Genomic DNA, 22,061 nt, shown 5'->3' with positions numbered 1-22,061 from the left:
GCCTGGCTTGTATATACACTAGTTGGGCTGCATAATTGATAGTGGAAGCAAGCCCTGTGTTTGAAACAATTAATGTGACGGAAATAGAATATGTAATTTATTCAAAGTCGGTAAATATAGAAAGCACGGGGGTTTGGGGTATTTCCTATATACCAGTATATACATACGTGCAGCTGGAACTGGTCTGTTGTCATTTCTGAGCTGTTCTATAACAATCTAAACAGAACTAACTCAGAAACTCGAAACAATTTTTCGAGTTCTGGATAGCTGACAGGGGCGACCATGGAGACACAAGCAGCTACCGGATACAACAGGCAATCAACAAGTCAGAACAGGACTGTCGGGATGGAACATCGACAGGCCGACAGCGACAGATAACATAGTGTTAAAGCGTTGATATTGCGTAATTCGTAATGTTCATGTGTTATCAACAAGTTGTCATGCACATTAAAAATGTCAATTTCAAATGGAGTCCCGAGCCCCATTTTTCTAATAATCATGGAATATTTGGGCAACTGTAATCAAATAATCACTAAAACAGCCATGAGATCACTTAAAAAGACTTTTAAAAAAAAGCCTGGAAAATATCAACTGCTTATATGTTTACTTGTAATAAGGTTGCAGGGGCTTGCTTCCATGCACCATCAAATATGCAGCCCCACTATTATGTAGCTACTATTATGTACTAGTGGTACTGCATATTTGATAGTGGGAGCAAGCCTCTGTGATTTGGTGTTTCTAAGTTGAAGAAAGATCGAGCTTGCCAAGCAACAATCTAGAACCGGGCAACTTTGTTTTGTTTTGTTTGTTTTGTATGTTTTTGTTTTTGTTTTGTCTCCGGAGTGGGTGAGGGTTGGGTGAAATATGTGCCTGCTAACTAGTATTGGTCAAAGCAAAGGCGGCATTTTTAATAAAATTTTTAGGGTGTATTTTTGGCTTTTCTTAATTACCAATTTTTTAAATATATGAATACCCGTCTCCTAGCACGCAGTCATGTGATAACAAAGAGACAGAAATATACCCACCATAACCATGACTAATATGGAATTACAATGACATGCAAGAAAAACAAACCAACAACACCAAAAAATCAATATAAGTCGAGATTACTAAAGCGCAGTATGTTAATTGGTGTAAATTTCCAGAACAACAAAAAATTTAAGGCGGTCCTTAGAATTTTTGCATTTGGTTCGATGGCATTCATGCATATCCAAAAAAAGAAATTTTATCGCAACAAAACCAGGGGCGGATCCAGGATTTTAGATTAGGGGGCACACAGTTAAAATTTTGGCGAGCGGAGCGAGGGGAAAAATTTTTGAGGTTAAATTTTTGAAATATTCTTCTAAAGTGTGTGCAATGTAGATATTTTTTGTGGTAAAATTAGCGAAAAATTAAAGTTTCAACCCCTAAATTGACCCCTGGAAACCCATGCTTTGCAAATTATAGGGGGATACGCCAGCCACGCCCTGCCTGAATCCGCCCCTGAAAACCATTTTTTGGCATTTAATTAAAAAAAACCAATTACATGTACATTTCCCCAAATCATTTTACCGCTAATTATCTTCGCCCTGAAAGAAGTTTTGAAGAATACACGATTTTTTTCCTATTTACCAGTGGGTTGTATTTCGGTTTTTTTTTTATCATAGTCGTTTAAAACAATAATTTGAAGATTTCTTTTGCGTCATTATAAAAACTTTAATTCGTAAGATGCCAGAAATAAAGATTTAACAATTTAATTACTCGAAACCAAGCATCCTCGGATTTTTTCATCATCTCCAAGCAATCACTGCCATATCATATGGAATCCAATTCAATTTAAACAAGATTGCTACAGTGGTTACAGAGAAGTTTCGTGTACGAACTTAATACGCACAAACGTACGGACTTACAGATTCACGGACGGGCGGTGACCATCATATACCATGTACGACATGGAACAAAACAAAAAAAACAAAAAAAAAACGAAAGTAAACGAGCATTCTGGATTCCACTAAAATATAGGAGCATGGACCAGGTACACCGGTTGGGTAAGCGTCCTCTGGTTTTCTAGAAGTCGTGACTTGCCGAGTTGCTAAAGAAGACTGTAAGCAGATTAATTTGCGTATTAAATTTGTAATTTACCCTTAACATGCTTGGTGTTTTGGCATTAAATCAATCAAATTCTTAAACTGGAAACGATACCACTTTATCGCATCAGGACATAGCCGTTGTAATTAGGATATCCCCCAAAGTGCCTCTGCCGTGCAGCCTCACCATGGAAACAATATATGTAATGAGGTGACTCAGGTGTACGTGTAAGAGGGATAGGCGGAAGAGGCGGAACAAATTCAAGGTAAACAATATTTATTAATTTTCTTTTGTGTATTGACTGTTTTTATTAAATTATGGGCCATTCCTTGATATATTTTTTCAATAACGAAGAATTGTCTGAAGGAGTTAGTTGACTGAGTTAGAGGACAATATATATATATATAAAAGCTTGAGGTCGTGTCAGTTTGTGTAAGTAGTGACTTAACAATGGAATCAGTATACCTAAGCTATAGTAAACTTACGAGGTTGGATTTACGTTTCTCCATGGCACATTCAAGAAAATAGCTTGACAGACAACCTTCAATAATGCCGGAATACAATGGAGCCAGTGTATTACAGCCCGTCGCCGAGTATACCGTTTTAAAAAGATATCATGAACGAACAGCATGTTATGAGTGTCTTTTATTCGTTTTAAGTTCTTTTCGGTGCTAGGTAGTTGGTCAGTCCATGAACTATAATGTTTCAATTAATCATACGCTTTAAAAGCCCTTAGTGGCAACTCCCCAACCCCCAACCCACAAAAATGATGAAAAAATCTCGCAGAAATGCTAACTAAACCATCTTATACCCAGACGACAAAGAGTCGGTTCAGTTGAGAGTAGATTACACTTAATATCAGATTTTATTCTAATTTCCTTTCAGTCCAAGATGTCAGCGAGAAAATCTACAAAGCGTCAGCGCAACCGCGCACAAAGATACACATCAAATGTATTTGCCATGTTTGACCAAGCACAGATTCAAGAGTTCAAGGTATGAACTAAACTTGGAACAGGACTGCCCAAGTAATCGTATAATTATGTTGCCAATTTCTCACCTGAAAAATGTCGAAATTGACACAAGAATGTAAAACTCTAATCAAGGCACTCTGAATAAAACTCTTATCTTTTTCTTGATGAAGCTGCATGTTAAATTTTCAAGGTATTCCTTGATTTATTAGGATAGTCATGTGTTGGTAATCGAGCTCAAATTAAATAGTATAGTACAAGTCCTAATGAAAATTAGGCAAAATTTTGAGAATCTGCAACATTCATGTCAAAAACGTACCCACAATACATGCTATCCTTAACCAATAATGATAACCTTATGATCTCTACCAATTTGCAGAAATTTTGTAAGTTTTTGAAGGAATGCTAAAATTTTATATACTCTGCTGTTGTCTGTTCATGATTTTTTAAATTTTTTTGTTTGTATTACCAAACAGTTTTAAGGAAATCTGGTTTGATTTAATTATCTTACTTTATGGTAAAATTACACTGTCAAAGTGGTGCTTTTTTTATTGTTTTGTTTTGTTTGTTGTTATTTTGCAATATTTACATCATTGTATGCTTAACTTACAGTGGCTTGTAATTCTCAGTCTTCTGCATCATTTCATGATTTTGTCTTTTTACTTTATTCTGACCTTGGTTAAATCCAAGCAAAGTAACGGGCAGAGTAAATAGCAGACATTCCAGAACGTATTTTCGGTTTGTCAGTTTGTAAGTTTTCAGTTGAGTTGGTATTACACGTACATTTTTAAATTGATTACAAGTCTATGGTTTAAATTTCAATGGTGTTTCATTTCAAATGTCATAGCCTTCATTCAGTGGCAGATCAGGGGGTTCTGGGGGAAGGAATCCCCTTTTGTTGGAAAAAAAATATTTGTTCCAACTTAGGACAAGCTACAATGAGCAACTAATGGCCTGGAACCCTCTTTTTCTAGAGCAATCCCATTTTCAAAATTTCTGGATCCACCAGTAACCATCTATACATTTATTTATGTCTTTCTCGGCTGACCATGTAGATTCAATTTTTATTTTCGTTTGTCTTCACAATTTTTATAATAATTTTCAAAATACCAAACACCTTTTATAAGATAAACCTAAAAACACCATTGAACACTATTTCAGAATTGCACATCGACACTCATCAGCATTAACGAAAAGGTGCCCCTGTTGCCTATAATTCTGAAGTAACATGGAATGGAGACAGGCCTACGTTTTTAGGACTGATTTGACACTTTACAACTTTGCTAATTTCTTTTTACAGGAAGCAATCTAAATTTGTTTGTCTTTACTATCCTATAAATAACATATATATATTTACAAAACACCATTTTAAACATACATGACATCAGCAGGGCTTTACAGCATTACTAACTCTATTTTCTAGGAAGCCTTTAATATGATTGATCAAAACAGGGATGGATACATTGACAAAGATGACCTACTTGACATGATGACATCACTGGGCAAAGATCCATCCAATGAATACTTAGAAAAAATGATCAGAGAAGCCCCGGGACCAATCAATTTCACAATGTTCTTAACCTTATTTGGTGAAAAGTTGAATGGGACAGATCCAGAGGAAGTGATAAGGAATGCGTTTGCTATGTTTGATTCAATGAACTGTGGTAGGTCAATGGTATTGACTCTGTGACCTTGAGCTGTAACCTATGACCTTTAAATTCAAAATGGTGACCTATCTATGTATACATAGTCATATATGCATGATTGATGAAGCTCTCAGCAAATTTTAGGGATTTCTGAGTTCTATAGTAAATCACAATCAATGATACATTTGTATGTCACCAAACAGTTAGAACTGCTGGATTCATTTTCAGAATGTTTGGCATAGTTTCAATTACATAAATTGCCTGAGCAATACTTGCTCATAGGGTAATACATGAAAAATGAATTAATAAATGGTCTTCTTCATATTGCCTTTTTCATCAGCCCTTAACTACTATCATCCCTTGGGCAAAGCCTTCCTGTTGATATAAAAAGGGGCAATATGAAAAAGACCATTTATTTTCAAGTTTAGAAATAAGTATACTTCTAATTTGGAACCTATAAATATTTTGAATAAAACTTAAGGACCCCTTGACATATGGTCTCCTTTACAAAAGAAAAAAATAAGAAAACCCAGTGCCAGACCCAGGAGAAGGATTCCAGGATAAGACCCCCCTATTGTTGGAAAACTTTATTTATTTTGTGCAGTTTGGGCAAAAAAAATGACCAAATGATAGCTTAGAACCCCCTTTTATAAAACTTTAGGTTACAGAGCCCTTCTTCATCCTAATTTTTTAAAATATTTCTAGACCCTGCCCTGGAATCCTGTAAGTTCTTGTGGATTTGCAACTTTTCCATAACAAGTTTTTTTTTTCATATTACCAAGGTTTCATCCATGAAGACTATTTGAAAGAATGTCTTATGACCATGGGAGACAGATGGACAGAGGACATGGTTGATGACCTGTTCCATGGTGCTCCAATAAAGGAGGGACTTTTCGATTACCAGGAATTCACAAGGATGCTAAAACATGGAAGCAAAGACAAAGATGATGAAGTACCATCTCTTCCTCCTGATGAACTGCAGGGGTTCAAACAACTCACACAGGAGGATAAATAGATTTTTTTAGGATTTATTTTATATTTTATGATAAAAATTACTCTTGCTTTTTATTTCTTTGTTAAGATTTCTTATTTATTCTTCCTTAAAATCCTCCAACTACAAGAAAATCATTTCAAAGTAATTTATAGCATTGTTTACCATTCAATATGGTAACTTTTTAAACCATAAACAAGAACAGCATCCAGCATGAAGGGTAATAACAAAATTTACAGAACTGATCAAATCTAGGCAGTAGTCAAAAGGAAAAGTCTAAAAGGGAAGTCTGTATAACAAATGGTAATATCAGGGTAAAAAAAAACAATGGAAAGTTGATCAAGGTGGATAGACGGAAAAACTAAGTATACCATTAAACAGGTAATTTTGGCGAGGTGCTAATTTTGGTGTAAATTAGTGGTCTTCCTAAAACCACCAAATAAAGTCCCCCTAAATTTTAAGTATATCACTTAGCATCCGCAAAAAAATAAAAACCCCAAAATTTTTCATATACCTTTTTACCTCAAAATCACCAAATTTTACACCCTTCAAAATAGTCAGCTATAACATATCATGATGCATATCTTTCATAAAATGGGCCTAAAAAAACACACAAATCATCATCGGAGAGTTAAAATATGAGTGTTTAATTCATGTCGTGTCTGGCTATAATGTGTACTAGAGTTTACATCAGCTATATGGGTGTATACTACTGTTTTATATACATATTATCTGCACTTGGCCTGCAGTTGCACAAGCCCATGGGGTAAACTACAACTCATCCAATTGACATTTGGTTCCAAAAAGTGCTCTAAGTTTTTTCTACACTTTTCTAGCATAAAGGGGGAACCATCCACTGTTAATTAATCTAAAAAAATACCAATAGTGCATGGAGATCAATATGATTGATCTATAGACCAATGGCGCTTGTTTCACAATAGTTTTACCATATAAAATACCAGTATCATTGTATATACAATGTATATAGCAAAAAATCTATAGCAACATTGCATTTCAAAATTATTTTACTCCTGCCATTCTGGTCTGACTTTTTTGGTCCAGTCTCTAAAAAATTTTTTTTTTCTTTTGATCTTAAAAGGTGTATTTTGGGATAAGCAGTGCCCAATATTAATGGTTCAGTTGGAAGGGTTGTAGCACTTTCTCAAATATTGCAACTTAGTCCATCAAAATTGAAGAATTCAAATTAACAGTGTGAAGTTTTTTATCCTTAAACAAAAAATATATCATTTTTCACCAATAATTTAATAACATTTTTTTTTAATGACAGAACTAAATTCAGAACTTGTATTTTAAATTATCAAATGCCTTTAGAATTATTCTCAATCATGAAGAGGAACAGAAAGTAATAGTTTAAGTCTATTTTCAGCCTTAAAATATTTGGCCAAAAAAAAATCAATGGAGTTACTTCTCTTTTCCATGAAAAATCTTGTGAAGAGGTACATTTTTACAGAAAATACCTAGCATTATAAAACACCCTGTGAAATAAAAAAATCAAAAGATAAGCATCAAATACAAGCAATTCAAAAACCTAAGCTATGTACAAGATTAACTTAATTCAAATAAGCACATTAAAAATCACAAATAACACATGACAATATATATACAATATAATAATTATAAAATTAAACAATTTATCAACATTTCAAAAAAATTCTATATACAGTACATAATTAGAGAATAATATATACACATCAATACCAACAATCTTAGTGGTCATATACTTACATGTAGTATAGTATTTTCATATGCACACTATTACAGCAATGTGAAATAGAGTGGTACTGACTTCAACACAAACATATGTAGTACTTTCACAGTTAAGTAATTTAATTAGCTCTCTCTCTGGTAGAAATCTGTATTACATTATACCAATGTTTACTACTTAATTACCACAGACCATCTGTGTGGTCTTATGCATTTGAATAGCTGTCAGTTATGATAATCTTGTTATAATTGACCAAGTAATTAAAAAGACTGTCCACAAAATACACAGGTGTCCTGTGGTGATAAAGTATGACACAATGGCATTTCTAACAAGAGAACTATTTAAGTACCATTCTGTGTAGAATCAGGCAATGGGTGGCACATCATATTTCTCAATTTGGTCTTTTTTTCCTCAAATATATTCTATACATCTAGAAAACAACTGAAAAGTTATTGAAATTTATCCTGAAGCATCTGTGATGTACATATTTTTGGACTGGTTATAGAAGGAAAAAGTGTGGAAAAATTTTCCTACCATTTTTCCATAGTGCATTTCAATTAAATTTGATCTATCAATTTCATAAAAAAAAGGCAAATTTTACAAACACTTTGATGGTTTTTTCTGGAGGTTATCCAGTATAAATATTTGGTCAATGTAATAAAATCTCTGCATTTTTTCCCTTCATGTGCCACACTTTATACACATTTTGCCTGATTCTTAGACGGAGAAGTACTTTATAAATATTTTTAAGAAGCCTAGCTAGATTTGCATTAAACTTGTTATCACTCTATGTCAAACTGCCACTAATAACTGATGCCCCTGAAGCATTCAATTTTATACATTTTAGGATAATGAATTGAGTCTGAATAACTAAAGTATGATCACTAGTGCTAAAAAATGCAAAGATTTAACAAGTACACCCACAAGTTAAATATTCTAGTGTTCTTGGCACAAGTCATCATATTTCATTGCTATCCATATACTAAATTGATATTACCAGTTTCCAAAAAATTTATGACAAAAAAAAAATCACTTCTTTATTTTTGACCTTATTTCACCCACATAATTCTTTTCTATATTAAACACAATACTGACTTAGATTCATGACTAGATGAATAAAGATCTGTTCATTCTATAATTTATACCAAAAATATCATTTCAAAATTGTTGCTTATACTTTGCAACTTTTTATTAAGCAGTGGCATTTCAATAAATTCCAAAAAAGAGGGGTTATTGGGTTCAAGTGCTCATTGTCCTAAGAAGGTGCCTGCTGCTGTGTTTTTCACTGTATTTTTTTCACAGTAGCTAGTAGCTACAGTGAAACCTGTCTAAACCAAACTTTTTTCAGACTTTAAAATTTGATTGGTTTAGACAGGTGTTTGGTTTATCAGGTTTCAAAGTACATGTACATTTAATCTGATGTAATGAGACCTTAAAAAGTGTCTGGTTTTGACAGATATTTCTTTTATTTTACTGGGTTCACTTTAATAGTTAGTAACTGCTTGACATCTTTATCACAACATCCATTATTTTATCACAGAAGCTTGTATTGATAACACTACTATACACTAAAATTAAGAATATATGAGCTATTTTACATGTGCATGCATGTATAAAAGAAAATGCCATCATCACAATACAAAGCCAGTGGTTGGTGATTGAAGCTGCATTCCAGGTGTGGACTCATAAAGGGCTGACCTGACATACAACCAATCAAAACTTGTAAAATGAAGCACAATATTTGGCACCCTGATATGGTAGATAGATATGAATTGTTATCACTCTCAATTATTAGAATTCACATGTCAACCTTCCTTGCATTAAAGAATAGGGCTTGTAAGTCTCATTCGTGATTTATCTTTAAACAGGAATTTCTACTGTTGAAAGCATTAAAACTGAAGAAAGATTTGTATTTAGTTAGCTCCTTCTGGGTACTAGTCAGAAATTTCAGAAAGAGTTCATAATTGTACATTTTTTGTTATTGTTTTGACACACAAGATTGATTGATTGATTATTGGGGTTTAATGCCTGAGCAGAATATTTCAGCTATATTCAGGCAATGATACACAAGAAGTGTTTATTGACAAGATTGCAGTATTTACCTTTGAATGGGAGTTGTGGACTGATTCCTGTGAAATTACAGGGTTACACGACAAGACTTGAAAGCCCAATGTCAAACAAGGGAGATAACTTTCACACAAGCTTCACACAAAGGATGTGTACACATTTAGATCCATCCATTCTCCATGTACTCATGATTGTAATCTTCCATTCTTTGGCAGTGAAAGAAAAACAGAAATAGTATCCTTGATAGAAGTATGGCAATATATATATGACATTAAACTCCTTTGAGACTGTCATTTCCTCCAATGGAATAGTTCCACATGATTATTAAACAACATAACACACCAGTAAACAAGTAAACAAGTAAACAAGTAAACAAGTATAAAGCAAACCAAATAGTGGTTGACTCCAAGCTATCAAACATCACTGTATGATCATTTGTAAATGATATTACAATATTGTCGATATTATAGCAAATATTGCAAATTGAACTTTTTGAATACTGCAAAGTATTGAAAATTGTACTAATACAAACTTGTAAAGAATAAGAATATACACAAACTAAAAAAAAATCTGAAGTTTTCATTAAGTTCTTTTTTAGTCATCAAAAGAAAATTTTGCACATTGCTAAAAAAATTTTCAAAATAATTTATTAATTTAATAATTTGCAGTATGGTGATATTTTAACAGAGATACTTAATAAATGTATCAAAAAATTCCAAGAATGTATAAGCTTGGGAAAAGCCTTCATTTGATCTGTTCTATGATACTTGGCTCAGCTCTTGTTCAGCACTTATTTAAACAGTACATCTGTTAGTGAATTCTGTTTGTAAGGAGTCCCTTAGCATCTTCTAACAAAGCTTCTACTCTTTCTCTCTGTAAAAATGAATAAATAACATGATATGGTTCATTATGGAGAATGTACAAAAAATTGCAAGATAACAAAATTTGTTCTAGAAATTGACAAAAACATGAAATCTACTACAAAAATATATTGAGGGTAAAACAGTAAAACTGCCAAAAAAATGAACCCAGGTTCAAAATACATTGAAACTGATATGAAAGGTCTTCAATAAGTGTCTGGTTTCGAAAGATTTTTGATTTTTCAGGGTCCAGTTAAGACAGACTTTCAGATTATCAGTGTCTAGTTTAGGCAGATTTTCGTATCAACCAAGGACTGGTCTGTTCTAGACAGGTTTTCTGCCTTTTAAATTTTTCTGAATTCCTTAAAATTTCATCTTTTTCCTACATACCTTCAAAATGTGTCCACAAAATTACTGCCACTATTTTTATTAATTTTCTAAGAAATTATCTGTCCCCCCCATTCCTGATATCTTATTTGGCATAGTATTTCTCTACATCAATGCATTAATAAAACCCTATAATTTCATCTAAAGCAAACTTATTAATATACACCATGTAATTGTAAATAGCAAATTATTATACAAATGTATTAGAATATTAATTAAGTATTCTGAGACTAATTTTTCACATTTCAATTTGTTTTAGTTATTGGAGATAAATAATATTTAGCCATCAACTAGTATGTTAAACGTGTTTACCTTCTGAAAATCTATAAAACCAATTTAAAATGAGATATATGTAGTAAGTATGAAAGTGAATGTCATTTTATGTCTACAAATCATAAAAATTACTGCAAAAAACAAAATTTGTAATTTGGCCCATTAACAGATATAGAATGAAGAATAACAACCCAAGTAAGCATCACTGCAGGAGCTGTCTAAAAATAATATTAAAAGGAAACTAGATAAACTGAGAGTAATAGGGTATGTAAGTCTTGTTCTAGTTTCATTTTCTTAACCGGAATTTACGACGTAGAATGTATTGAAAACTGGAGACCGATCTGCATTTTATTGTTTATTTCTGGGTACTCGAAATGCTAAATAACAATGTAAAATCTTCTATTTTATGTTTCTCTTAATACCTTTATCGTGTAGAAATAGATATTTGTTATTTTTATCGGTATTTTTTACACAAAAGATGTTTTGCCCTCAACACTCAACTCAACGCTCTCTAAATGACAAGTCTCCATGCTTTTGAATGGTAGACTAGGACCCAATCTCGTGAAATCACGGGTTCACACTACAAGACTTACATACCCTATGCTCATTAACTTGATATCTCCCTGAGACCCCCACTCCCCCATTTGATAACATTTGCACCTTTTAACCTCTATACAGATTTGGATCAAAATCTAAAATTGGAGGTGCACCATGGGAACATGTAATAAGGATTCTGTGAGAGTTTCATTCAATTCCATTCAGTGGTTTTGTCGGAGTAACTGATAAGAGATAGATCCCCTACCCCTGTGTATCGGAAGGACAGGCGGACACCCCTATCACTATATACTTCCACATACAGTAAATCCTTTGATTAAAAAAAAGTAACTTTAATGTCATAAACATGAAAATAAAAACTTAATACAATTTTAAAGAGTAACAACTCCCTGAGAAAACACTTACCCTTTTGACTTCTATATATGAGTTCTATTAACACAACACATTGGTTTAATTTTAAATGATCTTACATTTTGTAACTCTTCAGAAGATTTCTCGGCACAAAAAAAAATTAAGTGGAATTAAAAATGGTTAGTAATCCAGGACTGTGGTAAAAAAATATTTTCATATTTAGGAGGTAGATCTAAGGTAAGGGACACAACTCTAACAAATCATTGGAATGTGTGTATTCAGCAATTTACATCAATCTAATGTAAGGATAAAAGTAACTTTGACTGATTTCATTCTGTTTCAAATGAAAGCTTGGTATGCTTTGGTGAAATTGAATATAATACAAACATATCGCTGATTTCAAGAGTTATGTCCCTTTCCCTAGGTCTACCTCCTTAAATTTTATTTACATGATTTCAATGTAGAGATTTATGTGAACCTTGCAGCTAGAACCTATTTGAAAATTTAATGTGAAAATCATGTAAAATTTGTGTGGATATTATTTAATTATTCCAACTGAAAATCATTTGAAAACAAATTGCAGACCTGATTTTATGAAATTTTAAAAGATTCACAGCAGTAAAATCTGGATTGATAAAGCGGTATTTGGCTTTAAACCAAAAGGTAATCTTGTTTGCAATCTAAATTTGCATAATTGATATGTGATATGTGAAACACTGTTGAATATATCTTTTTATGTATACATACATCTAATGGCATTAGTCGATCTCTCCTGTCCCCTTTGTCTGGGTATGCAGGAACTAGGGCCTGTAATCGGACAGCCTTTAGGGCTGTAGGCTGACAGGATATCAAATGACTTATTTCTTGGGCCTGAAACAGAAAGAAACTTTTGAATAACAATCTATCTAATGCAACACATCAGGGAAACAAATAAAATCAGTTGAAAATCCACTAAAACAATATGTTATATGTTCACTTTAAGATTTAAAAGAAAAAATGCAGGTTGATCAAAATTATGATCAATTTTAGCAAAAATAAAATAGAAATATACAACATAGGAAGCATTACCAGGGTACATCCTCTAGCCATATATAAAATTTGACCTTTTGACCAATTAGACCAATAACCTTGAAAACAATAGAATTGTTTACAAGGATCTTACAGAATCAAACTTTGACCTTGACTGTTGACAGTGAACTCATTAAAAAAATCCAGATTTTTTATAAACTAATAGAAGTAGAGTCATAATACAGCGTTCACAATGAATCAAGATACAGAATGGTGGACTTAAGCCTTCACAATTTCTATGAAGATTGGACCATTATTCAAAAAACTTTAAATTACTTCATAAAAAAAAACTCTTGATTTCTTGACACATCATATTTTCATACCCTATTAGCTTGGTATCTTAATCTCATTATTCTAAGTCTATTTCTTGCTTCTGCAGCTCTAAAAAGAGAAACATATCAGTGAACTTTATACCATCTAAAATAAAAGCGATACTTATTTTGCTTCATACATTTTGAAACAGTAATTAGAGAAAATTTTTGATATCATTGTATAAAGTAACATATAAAATTTAAATAATCTTTTTCCTCCCTCAAAAATGTGTAAATAAAGCATGTAGGAGGCCAAAAATTTAATGCAAATTAAGGGGAGACAACTATTACAATGCTGTATAATAAAAAATTAATTTAACTCTGATCAAGATGGCTGATCATGAGGGTCTTTTAAGGTATATACAATGTATTCAACCCATCTTCAAACATATCTTACTTGAGTTGTCCTATCAATTTAGCATGTTTATCTCTTTCTAATACATCATCTTCAGGAGTGGATGCATTGTTTCTGCAAAAAGGTGATAAATTAAAATAATTCAGGATATAAACCACATATTATACATGCCTTTACTTTATCAAAGCTGTAGTAAGGGACACAATAGAACCATTGAGAATTTCTATAAATACTTACTTTTGGTATGATTTTTAGCAAGCTTTGAAAAATAATTTTTCTTGTCTAGACATTTCAACCAATTCATGTAGTTTTCAAGAGCGAACTGGTACATTAATTCCTCAACTGTAAAAGTCTTGAAAGTAATTAAAATTGAAACGAAAGTAGTGACTAAGCTCCTTTTTTGTAAAGATGACCTCTAAAAACACAAATAGGTGTCTTCCTAGCCAGAACTGCAGTGATTGAAGTAATGAAACTGAACGACATAAGGACAAATGATTGAAGACAAATTAATGTTGAAATTTTGACACCTCACTTAAGGAGGTAGACCTTCGTTAAGGGGCATAACTCTTACAAACCATTGGTGCACATGTGTAAACCAATTTACTTAAATCTCATGTAAGCATCAAAGTAACTTGTATTGATTTCATTCTGTTTCAAATGAATGCTTGAAAGGCTTAGTTGAAATTGAATATAATTGAATATGATACAAACATATCACTGACTTTATGAGTTAGGTCCCTTATCCCAGGTCTACCTCCTTAAAGAGAAATTTAAACTTCTAAATAGAGTGAAATGTACTTGGTCTACTCATTAGATTAAAATAAAAAAAAATCAGTTTGTAACTGTCAATTGACAATTTTAAAAGATCCTTTTTACAACAGCTTTGACATTATGAATATAATACATGAATTATTTTGTCTGCTTTAAAACTTTATAAATCATATTGCCAAATATGTCTTAACATTACCTATGCTGAGAAAGTGTTTTTTTTCTTTTATTTGTGTGTGGAAATATTTTATTTAATCATATGTAATTATTATTTCTTTGACAAAAGTAGTGTATAGCAATGTTTTTTCATAGTACCAATACAGTTACCTCATGTCTTGTCTTTTTCTTTCAGTTATCATCTTTTTAGAATAGGCCATACCCTCAGATGCTTTCTTAGGTGGATCTTCATACTGCAAAAAAAAACCAAATTTCTTCTATTAATATTCAGTAATACAACGGCTACACTTAATATGTAATATAAAATGTATTGAGCTTAAGGAGGTAGACCTAGGGTAACGGACATAACTCATAAAATCAGTGATATGTTTGTATCATATTCAATTTAACCAACGCATTTCAAGCTTTCCTTTGAACAGAATGAAATCAGTCCAAGTTACTTTGATGCTTACATGAGGTTGATGTAAAATGCTAAATACAAACGGTCCAATGATTTGTAAGAGTTGTGTCCTTTACCTTAGGTCTACTCCTTAAACCTCTCTTATGGAATTAATTTTCTTGGTGTAAACAGTAAAAGAAAAAACACTTACTCTTGAGTTAAGGGTTTAGATCAAGGTTCTGTTTTAAAAACCTTAATATAATCATATGATGTTAGACATTATTGACATCAGACATTGATGAAGAGCTATATTTCAGCACTGTGCTAAAAAATCTGGTGAATACCCCATCAAGCTGAGTGCTTTTCTTAATTGATCGGAAGAACAATGACATAACAATAAAAATCATATTCAGTTACGAAAATTAAATCACCTCTTAGTCCTTGTTCAGCAGTCTATAAAAATCAGACAGGAGGTGATTCAAACCCACAGAATTCACTTTTATTTCCAATTACCGACCACATAACCAGTCTTAGTATTTCATCAATTGGTTATTGTAATTTTTGGGATAAAAGTTATTAGATAGTAATTTGCAAGTTATCTTTCTTGATTTGGAAGAAGTAAGAGGGAGATTAAGTGTGAAGGAGGCAAAAAATTTAAATGCAAATTAAGGGGAGATAACTAATACAATGTTGGATAAACAAAAATTAATTTAACACTGACCAAGATGGCTGAGGGTCTTGTAAGGTACATATTCAATCCAATTTCAAACATATCTCATTTGAATTGTCCTATCAATTTAGCATACTAATCTCATTAAAGTAAGAGGGAGATTAATAAATGTATGTTTTTAAAAAAAAAAATACAGATCTGCATTCAGAAAGGATTTTAGTTACCTGTTAATATGTAGAAAGGAAAGGCACTGTCAGTTCAGTGTTTTTTTCTAAACCATTAATCACCTCTTTCATTGTCAGTGTCTGAATTTTATATGGATTGGTACTTAAGTATTTTTAAAAGTAATGCAAATTCTGTAAATTTGATACACCTAAAAAACAGGCTACACATTTTTTTTTTTGTTATTAAGTTGCTTTATAGATCTATATGATGAATGTATAATTATTCATTCCAATCTGTCTGCTCTCAGGAAACAATCCACATGAAAAATCCAATAATTTCAATTATATTTTAGTGTCATTTACAGAGTTATCTCCCTTAGTTTTGAATTCTAGAGTACATTCTATATATTTTTTTCTCTTATGAACATGGGTAACATTTTACTTTCATTTACTATGATATTCTAAAAAAAATATCAAAAATAAAAATATTGGTATGTAGGCGCCTTCCAACCATGAATCACATTTTGCATGATTCTTATGTGGAGATCTACTGAAGTTCTAAATCAAGTATGGTACTGCCTTAAACTCATGCAAAGGGTGATTTATCACCTATCTGATATTTAATCTTGCTTAGCCTGGATGTACAAATGTACCTAATAGTTCTGTAAGTTATTCCTCGAATACTTAGAGTGCTGTACATGTATATTACAAGATATTTTTTCTACTGTCTACTGTGTAAATGGCTTTCAGTTTTGGTACGAATTTTTTTTTCTGTACTTTTTCATAGTACATGTAATACTTAACTAAAATTTAGCTGTAGGTATCTACTAAACCAAACTTTCACCAACACTTTCACTTTTTGGGGTACAATTGTCTATTGAGCATTCTCAAGTGAAGATTTGTAGGAGTATCATAATGTCTACTTTTGAAATGTTTTAGCTTGGTGTGTCCAACAAAATTTTCTTGCGCCCAGGACGCATGTAAGCACCTTATCGAGAACCCTGTTGTATGATTATTAGGTTGAACTACTGTGAATTAACAACTTCATAATAAACCCAACAATGACACTAACTTTATGTATATATTTTGCATATATTGTTCATGAACTCATTATTTTAGTAACAGTTGGAAAAAACAAAAACAGCACAAAAATTGAAAAAAAAAAAAAAACATGAACAAAAAGAAAGAAAAAAACAAAATTAACACTTAAGCTGAAAACAAAATAAATGAACTGTCAGGAGAACACCTACCTTCTTATCAGCATCAGCAGTTTCTTCCTTTGTGTTCTATTTATAGAACATTCTGAATCAATTTTCTACTAAATGCTATGTCCATTTTTTTCTTTGTATCAGTTTATCATGAAATTTTGATGCATGTTATAGAGAATTTTGTGACCCAATCACTCTTAACCAAGTAATAACAGCAAGACAATGCTTATCTAGAGTACTTTATAACTGTCACTGGATTGTCCTAAGAGTGTGTAGGCAGACAAGGATGGGAATCCAGTGGTCATGGGATGGAAAGTTTAAGTGAGGGTACCAAAGGTGGGTATTAGGGGGATCATCAAGGAACCGAGAGTACTTGAGTGTTATCTTTTTTATAAATTAAATTAGGGTGGAAAGTCTGAATATAAGGTGGAATTGAAATTGCACCCCTACCCCCCTTCCACCCAACAAAGTCCAAAGTCCTGTAAAACAAGCATTGGGAGTCCATATCTAATTCTGACACATGGTAATGAACAGCATTTTTGTTAGAGACTTTTCTATCATGGCATTAGGTAGCTACCCCACTTGAATACATACCATAATATATGTCAGACATTTTCTAACAATCTTATACATGAACCCTTCCTTTATGAAATGATCAGAAAAAATAATTATTTGTTACCTAATCATACAAGGAAATAATTTTCAAATCTATCTACTAATTAATAACTCTAAACATAAAAAATTACAGTCCTTAATCAATTTTGAAAAATTAGGACTGGCTTAAATAAGTGGGGCAACAGCAGAATGCCTTTCTAGGATTTTTAACAGCTGAAACATAACCAGCAAAAGTGTTATGTTAATTTATTTATAACTTATAAAAAAGTTTAGTACCGCCATGTATCTGCTTCTTTGTTGTGGGGCCAACTTCTTGAGATCTGCAGCATCAATTTTTTTCCTGTTTTGGGGTTTAAATTTCCCAGTTCCATCATCATCAATTGGTGGTAAATCCTACAAAATGCAATTGAATAAAATCTGTGTAGTTAATTTCTATATTCATGGAACACTACACCAATACTTATAGAAAAAATTGGAAAAGAACTAGGTATGTACGTATCATATGTACACTAAATAATAAACCTTGTACTGGAAATGTTATATTTGCTGTTGAGATACATATAATTATAATTAGTTGTAATAATTGTGGGAAAATGATGTCTGAATAATTTTTTGTTTCCATTGTGGGTATTGCTGTAACAATGATGATGGCTTAGGCAGTAAGTTTTCAATGGAAATAAACATTCATTATAGTCATTAAGAGTTTTCAATATTTGAAGATAAGTTAATCGTATTCTCCAGATAAGGGTGACAAAAAATACACTAGAGACATCAACGTACCCAAAAGCTATACTGTCTTTTACAACACCGATTGAAAATTGAAGAAGAAATGTGTAGTAAAGTTTTAGACAAAAATCAAACAGGGAATATAAATTAAGGTATCAAGACTAGTCTTGTTTTCCATTAGCCAGCATGAACTGACATACCCCAACTCAATTTCCAGTCCCTCTGATATGTGGTTTTAATTGAACCACTTAGTATAAACTAATAATGGAACATTAGATGTGGTTAAAGTGGAGCAAACCACCATTAGATCGACAACAATGAACAAAAACTTATTCCAAAATTATACACTCCCAAAGGAAGTGTTAATGGTTGTATTAATTATCTACAGGGTTCAGTAAACTTATGGCCAGGAAAACAGGAAAAACATCAATATCTGGATTGTGCATGTAAAATCAGAAGCTTAAAAATAGCACCATGGCAGCTTCATCTTATATACTAGTAAATGCAATTGAGAACCATACCAGTCTAGGAAACATGAGCTAGCTTCCATGATAAAATACATATCAAATCTTCACTTTTCCATGATAGTGATGGTCAAAACAACACACCCAAATGTTTATGAAAATGATGTAATCAGCTTATCAACACCAGACAATTTGACTCATACATGTTTCAGGCCATGACATGCATAAGGACGATAAAAACAGTAAATCATAATTAGTTTTTACCATTATGGAAGTCAATGAAATAACAGTGCTGACAAAAATAAATTCAAAGGACTTTGGTGTTTGAATAGACGTAATTACTCTTGTGAAAAATATTGACGAAAATAATATATTTTCCCAAAGTTTTCTTACTGAATTCTCCTTCAACTTAGCGATCAATGACATCACAATTTAAAATTACATTGTGTATTGACGTTAAAGGGTTATTCAGAGACAAATCTGGTGTCATTCGGAGCACTATGACAAGTGTGAATTCATGTTTCTTCTGGGGCATTTAAGGTTTCACCTACCTTGTATTATAAAATTAACTCAGAAAACAGTAATGAAATATACAATCCAGGACATGTCCTGCCCTGTTAAGAAAAGAAAACAATGGGAGTCGAATACAACTGACACTGTAGCCAAATTTTGGAATTCAGTGTCTGAACAGACGAAGCGATTTTCTGATTTCGCCGAACAGGGATTAACTGCAACTATATAAAAGAAAAACAGTACATTAAACTCCTCTATAAGGATGTCATTAAAGACGAATTCCTACCGGCATTTTGCAAATCTCTTCCTTTAGTAGAAGGATTTATTGAAGGCAAAAATGGGAAATAAGGGAAAAAGGATCTACATGTCAGCCATCTTGTTGATTGTTGTCTAGCAACTGCAGCGCCCTCTTTAAAAATTAAGTTCCGGTTGATATCTGGGGGTTTTGGTGTGCTTAGATTGAAGAAGTTTTTTAAATGGCAAAAAAGATCTAATTTGACATTGAACACTTCGTGGACGGTCAGGAATTTGAAACGGAGGATACAAAGATGGCGGATCCATTAAGTAGGTGTAGAATTGCGAGGTAAAGTGTGATTTCTCTTAAGTCCATTCATATATCAGGCTGATTTTCAAAAAGAAAATTTATATGTGTCTACAGATTTTTGACTACCTGTTTTTATAGCTGTACAATGAAGTATATTACCGAAATCAACAGTTGAAATTTTGGTTATAATGGGGAGTAAAGGAGCGTTCCAACGACAAATTTTGTCTGAAAAGACATTTTGGAATAACATTGAATATCTTCATATAATTTCACTTCGTGACAAAATCTATGGTTGGTTTCTTAACTGTATAGAAATGTGTTACTACTAAATTTGGTCTTTTTAAAACCATCAGTAAATATCATTATATTGTGGTTGTTTACAAATTGCCCCCCTTTTGTTTATGTGGCAATTAATGCCTTCAGCTCAGACAGAGTTGTCTGTCTTAGTAGTCGTTAATGAATTACTTTGAACAATTAATGTAAAAAATCAAGATGTTATAATTATATAATTTACATTTATATGGATAATATATATTTTTTTGATTTTCAGTAGAATGTTATAAGTGTCAAATCATGTAGTACTACTGATAATTTTGCATATCAAAATATTGCATAATACCATTTGATGTGTTCAGATTGAATTTAAAAGTATTGTGAATACATCCAATTGGTTGAACAAATTATATTTACAAGGAATTGCAGTAAAAATCAATTATTCATTTGGACTGATGTACATAATGCTGACTGATGCCTCTTACGTATCTGGTCGTTAAATAATGTCCTTACATTTTAATGTTGTTCTGAAACACTATTGATTCAACTTATTTTCTGTGTTTCAGGTCATACGTGGAGGAAGATAAATTTTGTAGTAAATTCGCCATCCTGTGCACATATTTGTAAAAAAGTTTTAGATCTGAATAAATATAGAAGTTAAATATATTTTTATGAATTAATTTTAGCACAGTCAATGACTATATTAGGCATGACAGACCCTGTTAGATGAACCTTTATGTAATCATGAGACTTATTTTAAAGCAAACGTAAAAAAGTCTTTTTTAAAGACTACAAGAGTTTATTTTAAAAGGGAAATTAAAAGGCCGACTTTAAATCTTCAGGTCTTCAAGTACTTTTAGGAAAACCATTGACATCAATCGAAGACGATACATACAATGTCATGAGATAATAACACGTTCATGTTACGCAATGCCTTGGAAAGTGTAATTTACCCCTGAGTTCCGGGGCAAACGCTAATGCAGAAAACACCTAAACTTATATATACTAGGTATACGCATGCATATTTGTATACATCATTTAACGTGTACTCTTTAATGATTTTTTTTTTCATGTTGACTTTCTGATTACATTGCATCTTTCGTTTGTATTTAATTGTTTAAGGTATTGTCATTATATCTCTTAAAGAGGAAATAAAGACACGAACGAATAACAAAGGAAGAGCAAGTTATACTAAATAAACCGAAACAAAAACAAAAGGTGCTCACACAAAAATGTCTTATTGGGTTAAACAAGTTGCAAAATAAGTGTAAAAGTTACATGATAAAATTAATTTAATTAAAAAAAACCTGAATCTGAATTTGATGTTTATATGCACAAAATAAATGAATGAAATGCAGGGGCACCTGCATCCTAATACGTTCCATTCATTTAGATTACGCATATAAACATCCAATTTTTAATGCAATACCAGACTGTAACAACTGAAAGAACAAAACCACTTTGCAAATTGCAAAGTAAATGAAAAAAAATCAAATAATTGGACAACCAGGCATGAAAAACGGATATTGACAGTTATCTTTTAGAAACATTCGTCATATGTATTGATTCAAGCGTCGATCCAAGGACTGGCGTACCGGGCGTACGCCCCTCCACCCTAAATCGATATGAAAAAAAATTTTCTCCATAATTTTCACACCATAATACCTTTTGCCTTGCTTTGCTTGGCATTTAATTCTTTTAACGCACTCCCCTCCTAAACTCAAATCATGGATGCGCCCGTGTGATTAAAATCTTAATTCTGGGAAAGAAGCATGAAATCTATATTTATAACGAGTCTCTGTCACGGGCTGTTAGAACGGCGAATTATGTCTATACTACCCCGTCAGACAGTAATGATAAAGTACTTAAGTCAAAGTAAAGTAAAAAAGTCCGTTTCAGAAATGATATAACTAAATACCAAAAAAATCTTCCACA

The 22,061-nt window shown here is 32.2% G+C and overlaps 2 protein-coding genes across 6 annotated transcripts; one reads left to right on the top strand and one right to left on the bottom strand.

The window, feature by feature from the left end:
- The first annotated feature begins 2,238 nt into the window (after positions 1–2,238).
- LOC148597988 (myosin regulatory light chain 2, smooth muscle minor isoform-like) lies at positions 2,239–5,749 on the top strand. 2 transcript variants are annotated; one of them, XM_088561148.1, is made up of 4 exons: positions 2,239–2,332; positions 2,953–3,060; positions 4,459–4,699; positions 5,464–5,749. In XM_088561148.1, exons 2-4 carry the CDS (start codon positions 2,959–2,961, stop codon positions 5,694–5,696), a joined length of 576 nt encoding a protein of 191 aa, XP_088417274.1. In that variant the 5' UTR covers positions 2,239–2,332; positions 2,953–2,958; the 3' UTR covers positions 5,697–5,749. The 2 variants fall into 2 exon arrangements, with proteins under 2 accessions (XP_088417274.1, XP_088417275.1); XM_088561149.1 differs by lacking the exon at positions 2,239–2,332 and adding an exon at positions 2,364–2,499.
- A 549-nt stretch (positions 5,750–6,298) lies between these two features.
- LOC148597987 (uncharacterized) lies at positions 6,299–19,704 on the bottom strand. Of its 4 annotated transcripts, XM_088561144.1 has the most exons (9): positions 19,596–19,704; positions 17,883–17,999; positions 17,034–17,069; positions 14,721–14,803; positions 13,668–13,739; positions 13,283–13,340; positions 12,639–12,761; positions 11,946–11,969; positions 6,299–10,338 (listed from the first exon to the last, which is right to left on the bottom strand). In XM_088561144.1, exons 1-9 carry the CDS (start codon positions 19,599–19,601, stop codon positions 10,276–10,278), a joined length of 582 nt encoding a protein of 193 aa, XP_088417270.1. In that variant the 5' UTR covers positions 19,602–19,704; the 3' UTR covers positions 6,299–10,275. The 4 variants fall into 4 exon arrangements, with proteins under 4 accessions (XP_088417270.1, XP_088417271.1, XP_088417272.1 ...); XM_088561145.1 differs by lacking the exon at positions 11,946–11,969; XM_088561146.1 differs by lacking the exon at positions 17,034–17,069.
- Between the last annotated feature and the right edge of the window lie 2,357 nt (positions 19,705–22,061).

Source organism: Perna viridis, chromosome 14, assembly GCF_037379345.1.
Source record: "Perna viridis isolate PV_CMFRI_1.1 ecotype Kerala chromosome 14, ASM3737934v1, whole genome shotgun sequence".
NCBI lineage: Eukaryota > Metazoa > Mollusca > Bivalvia > Mytilida > Mytilidae > Perna > Perna viridis.
The sequence above is the reverse complement of the archived record's forward strand: the minus strand, read 5'-3'. Positions and strand labels throughout refer to the sequence as shown.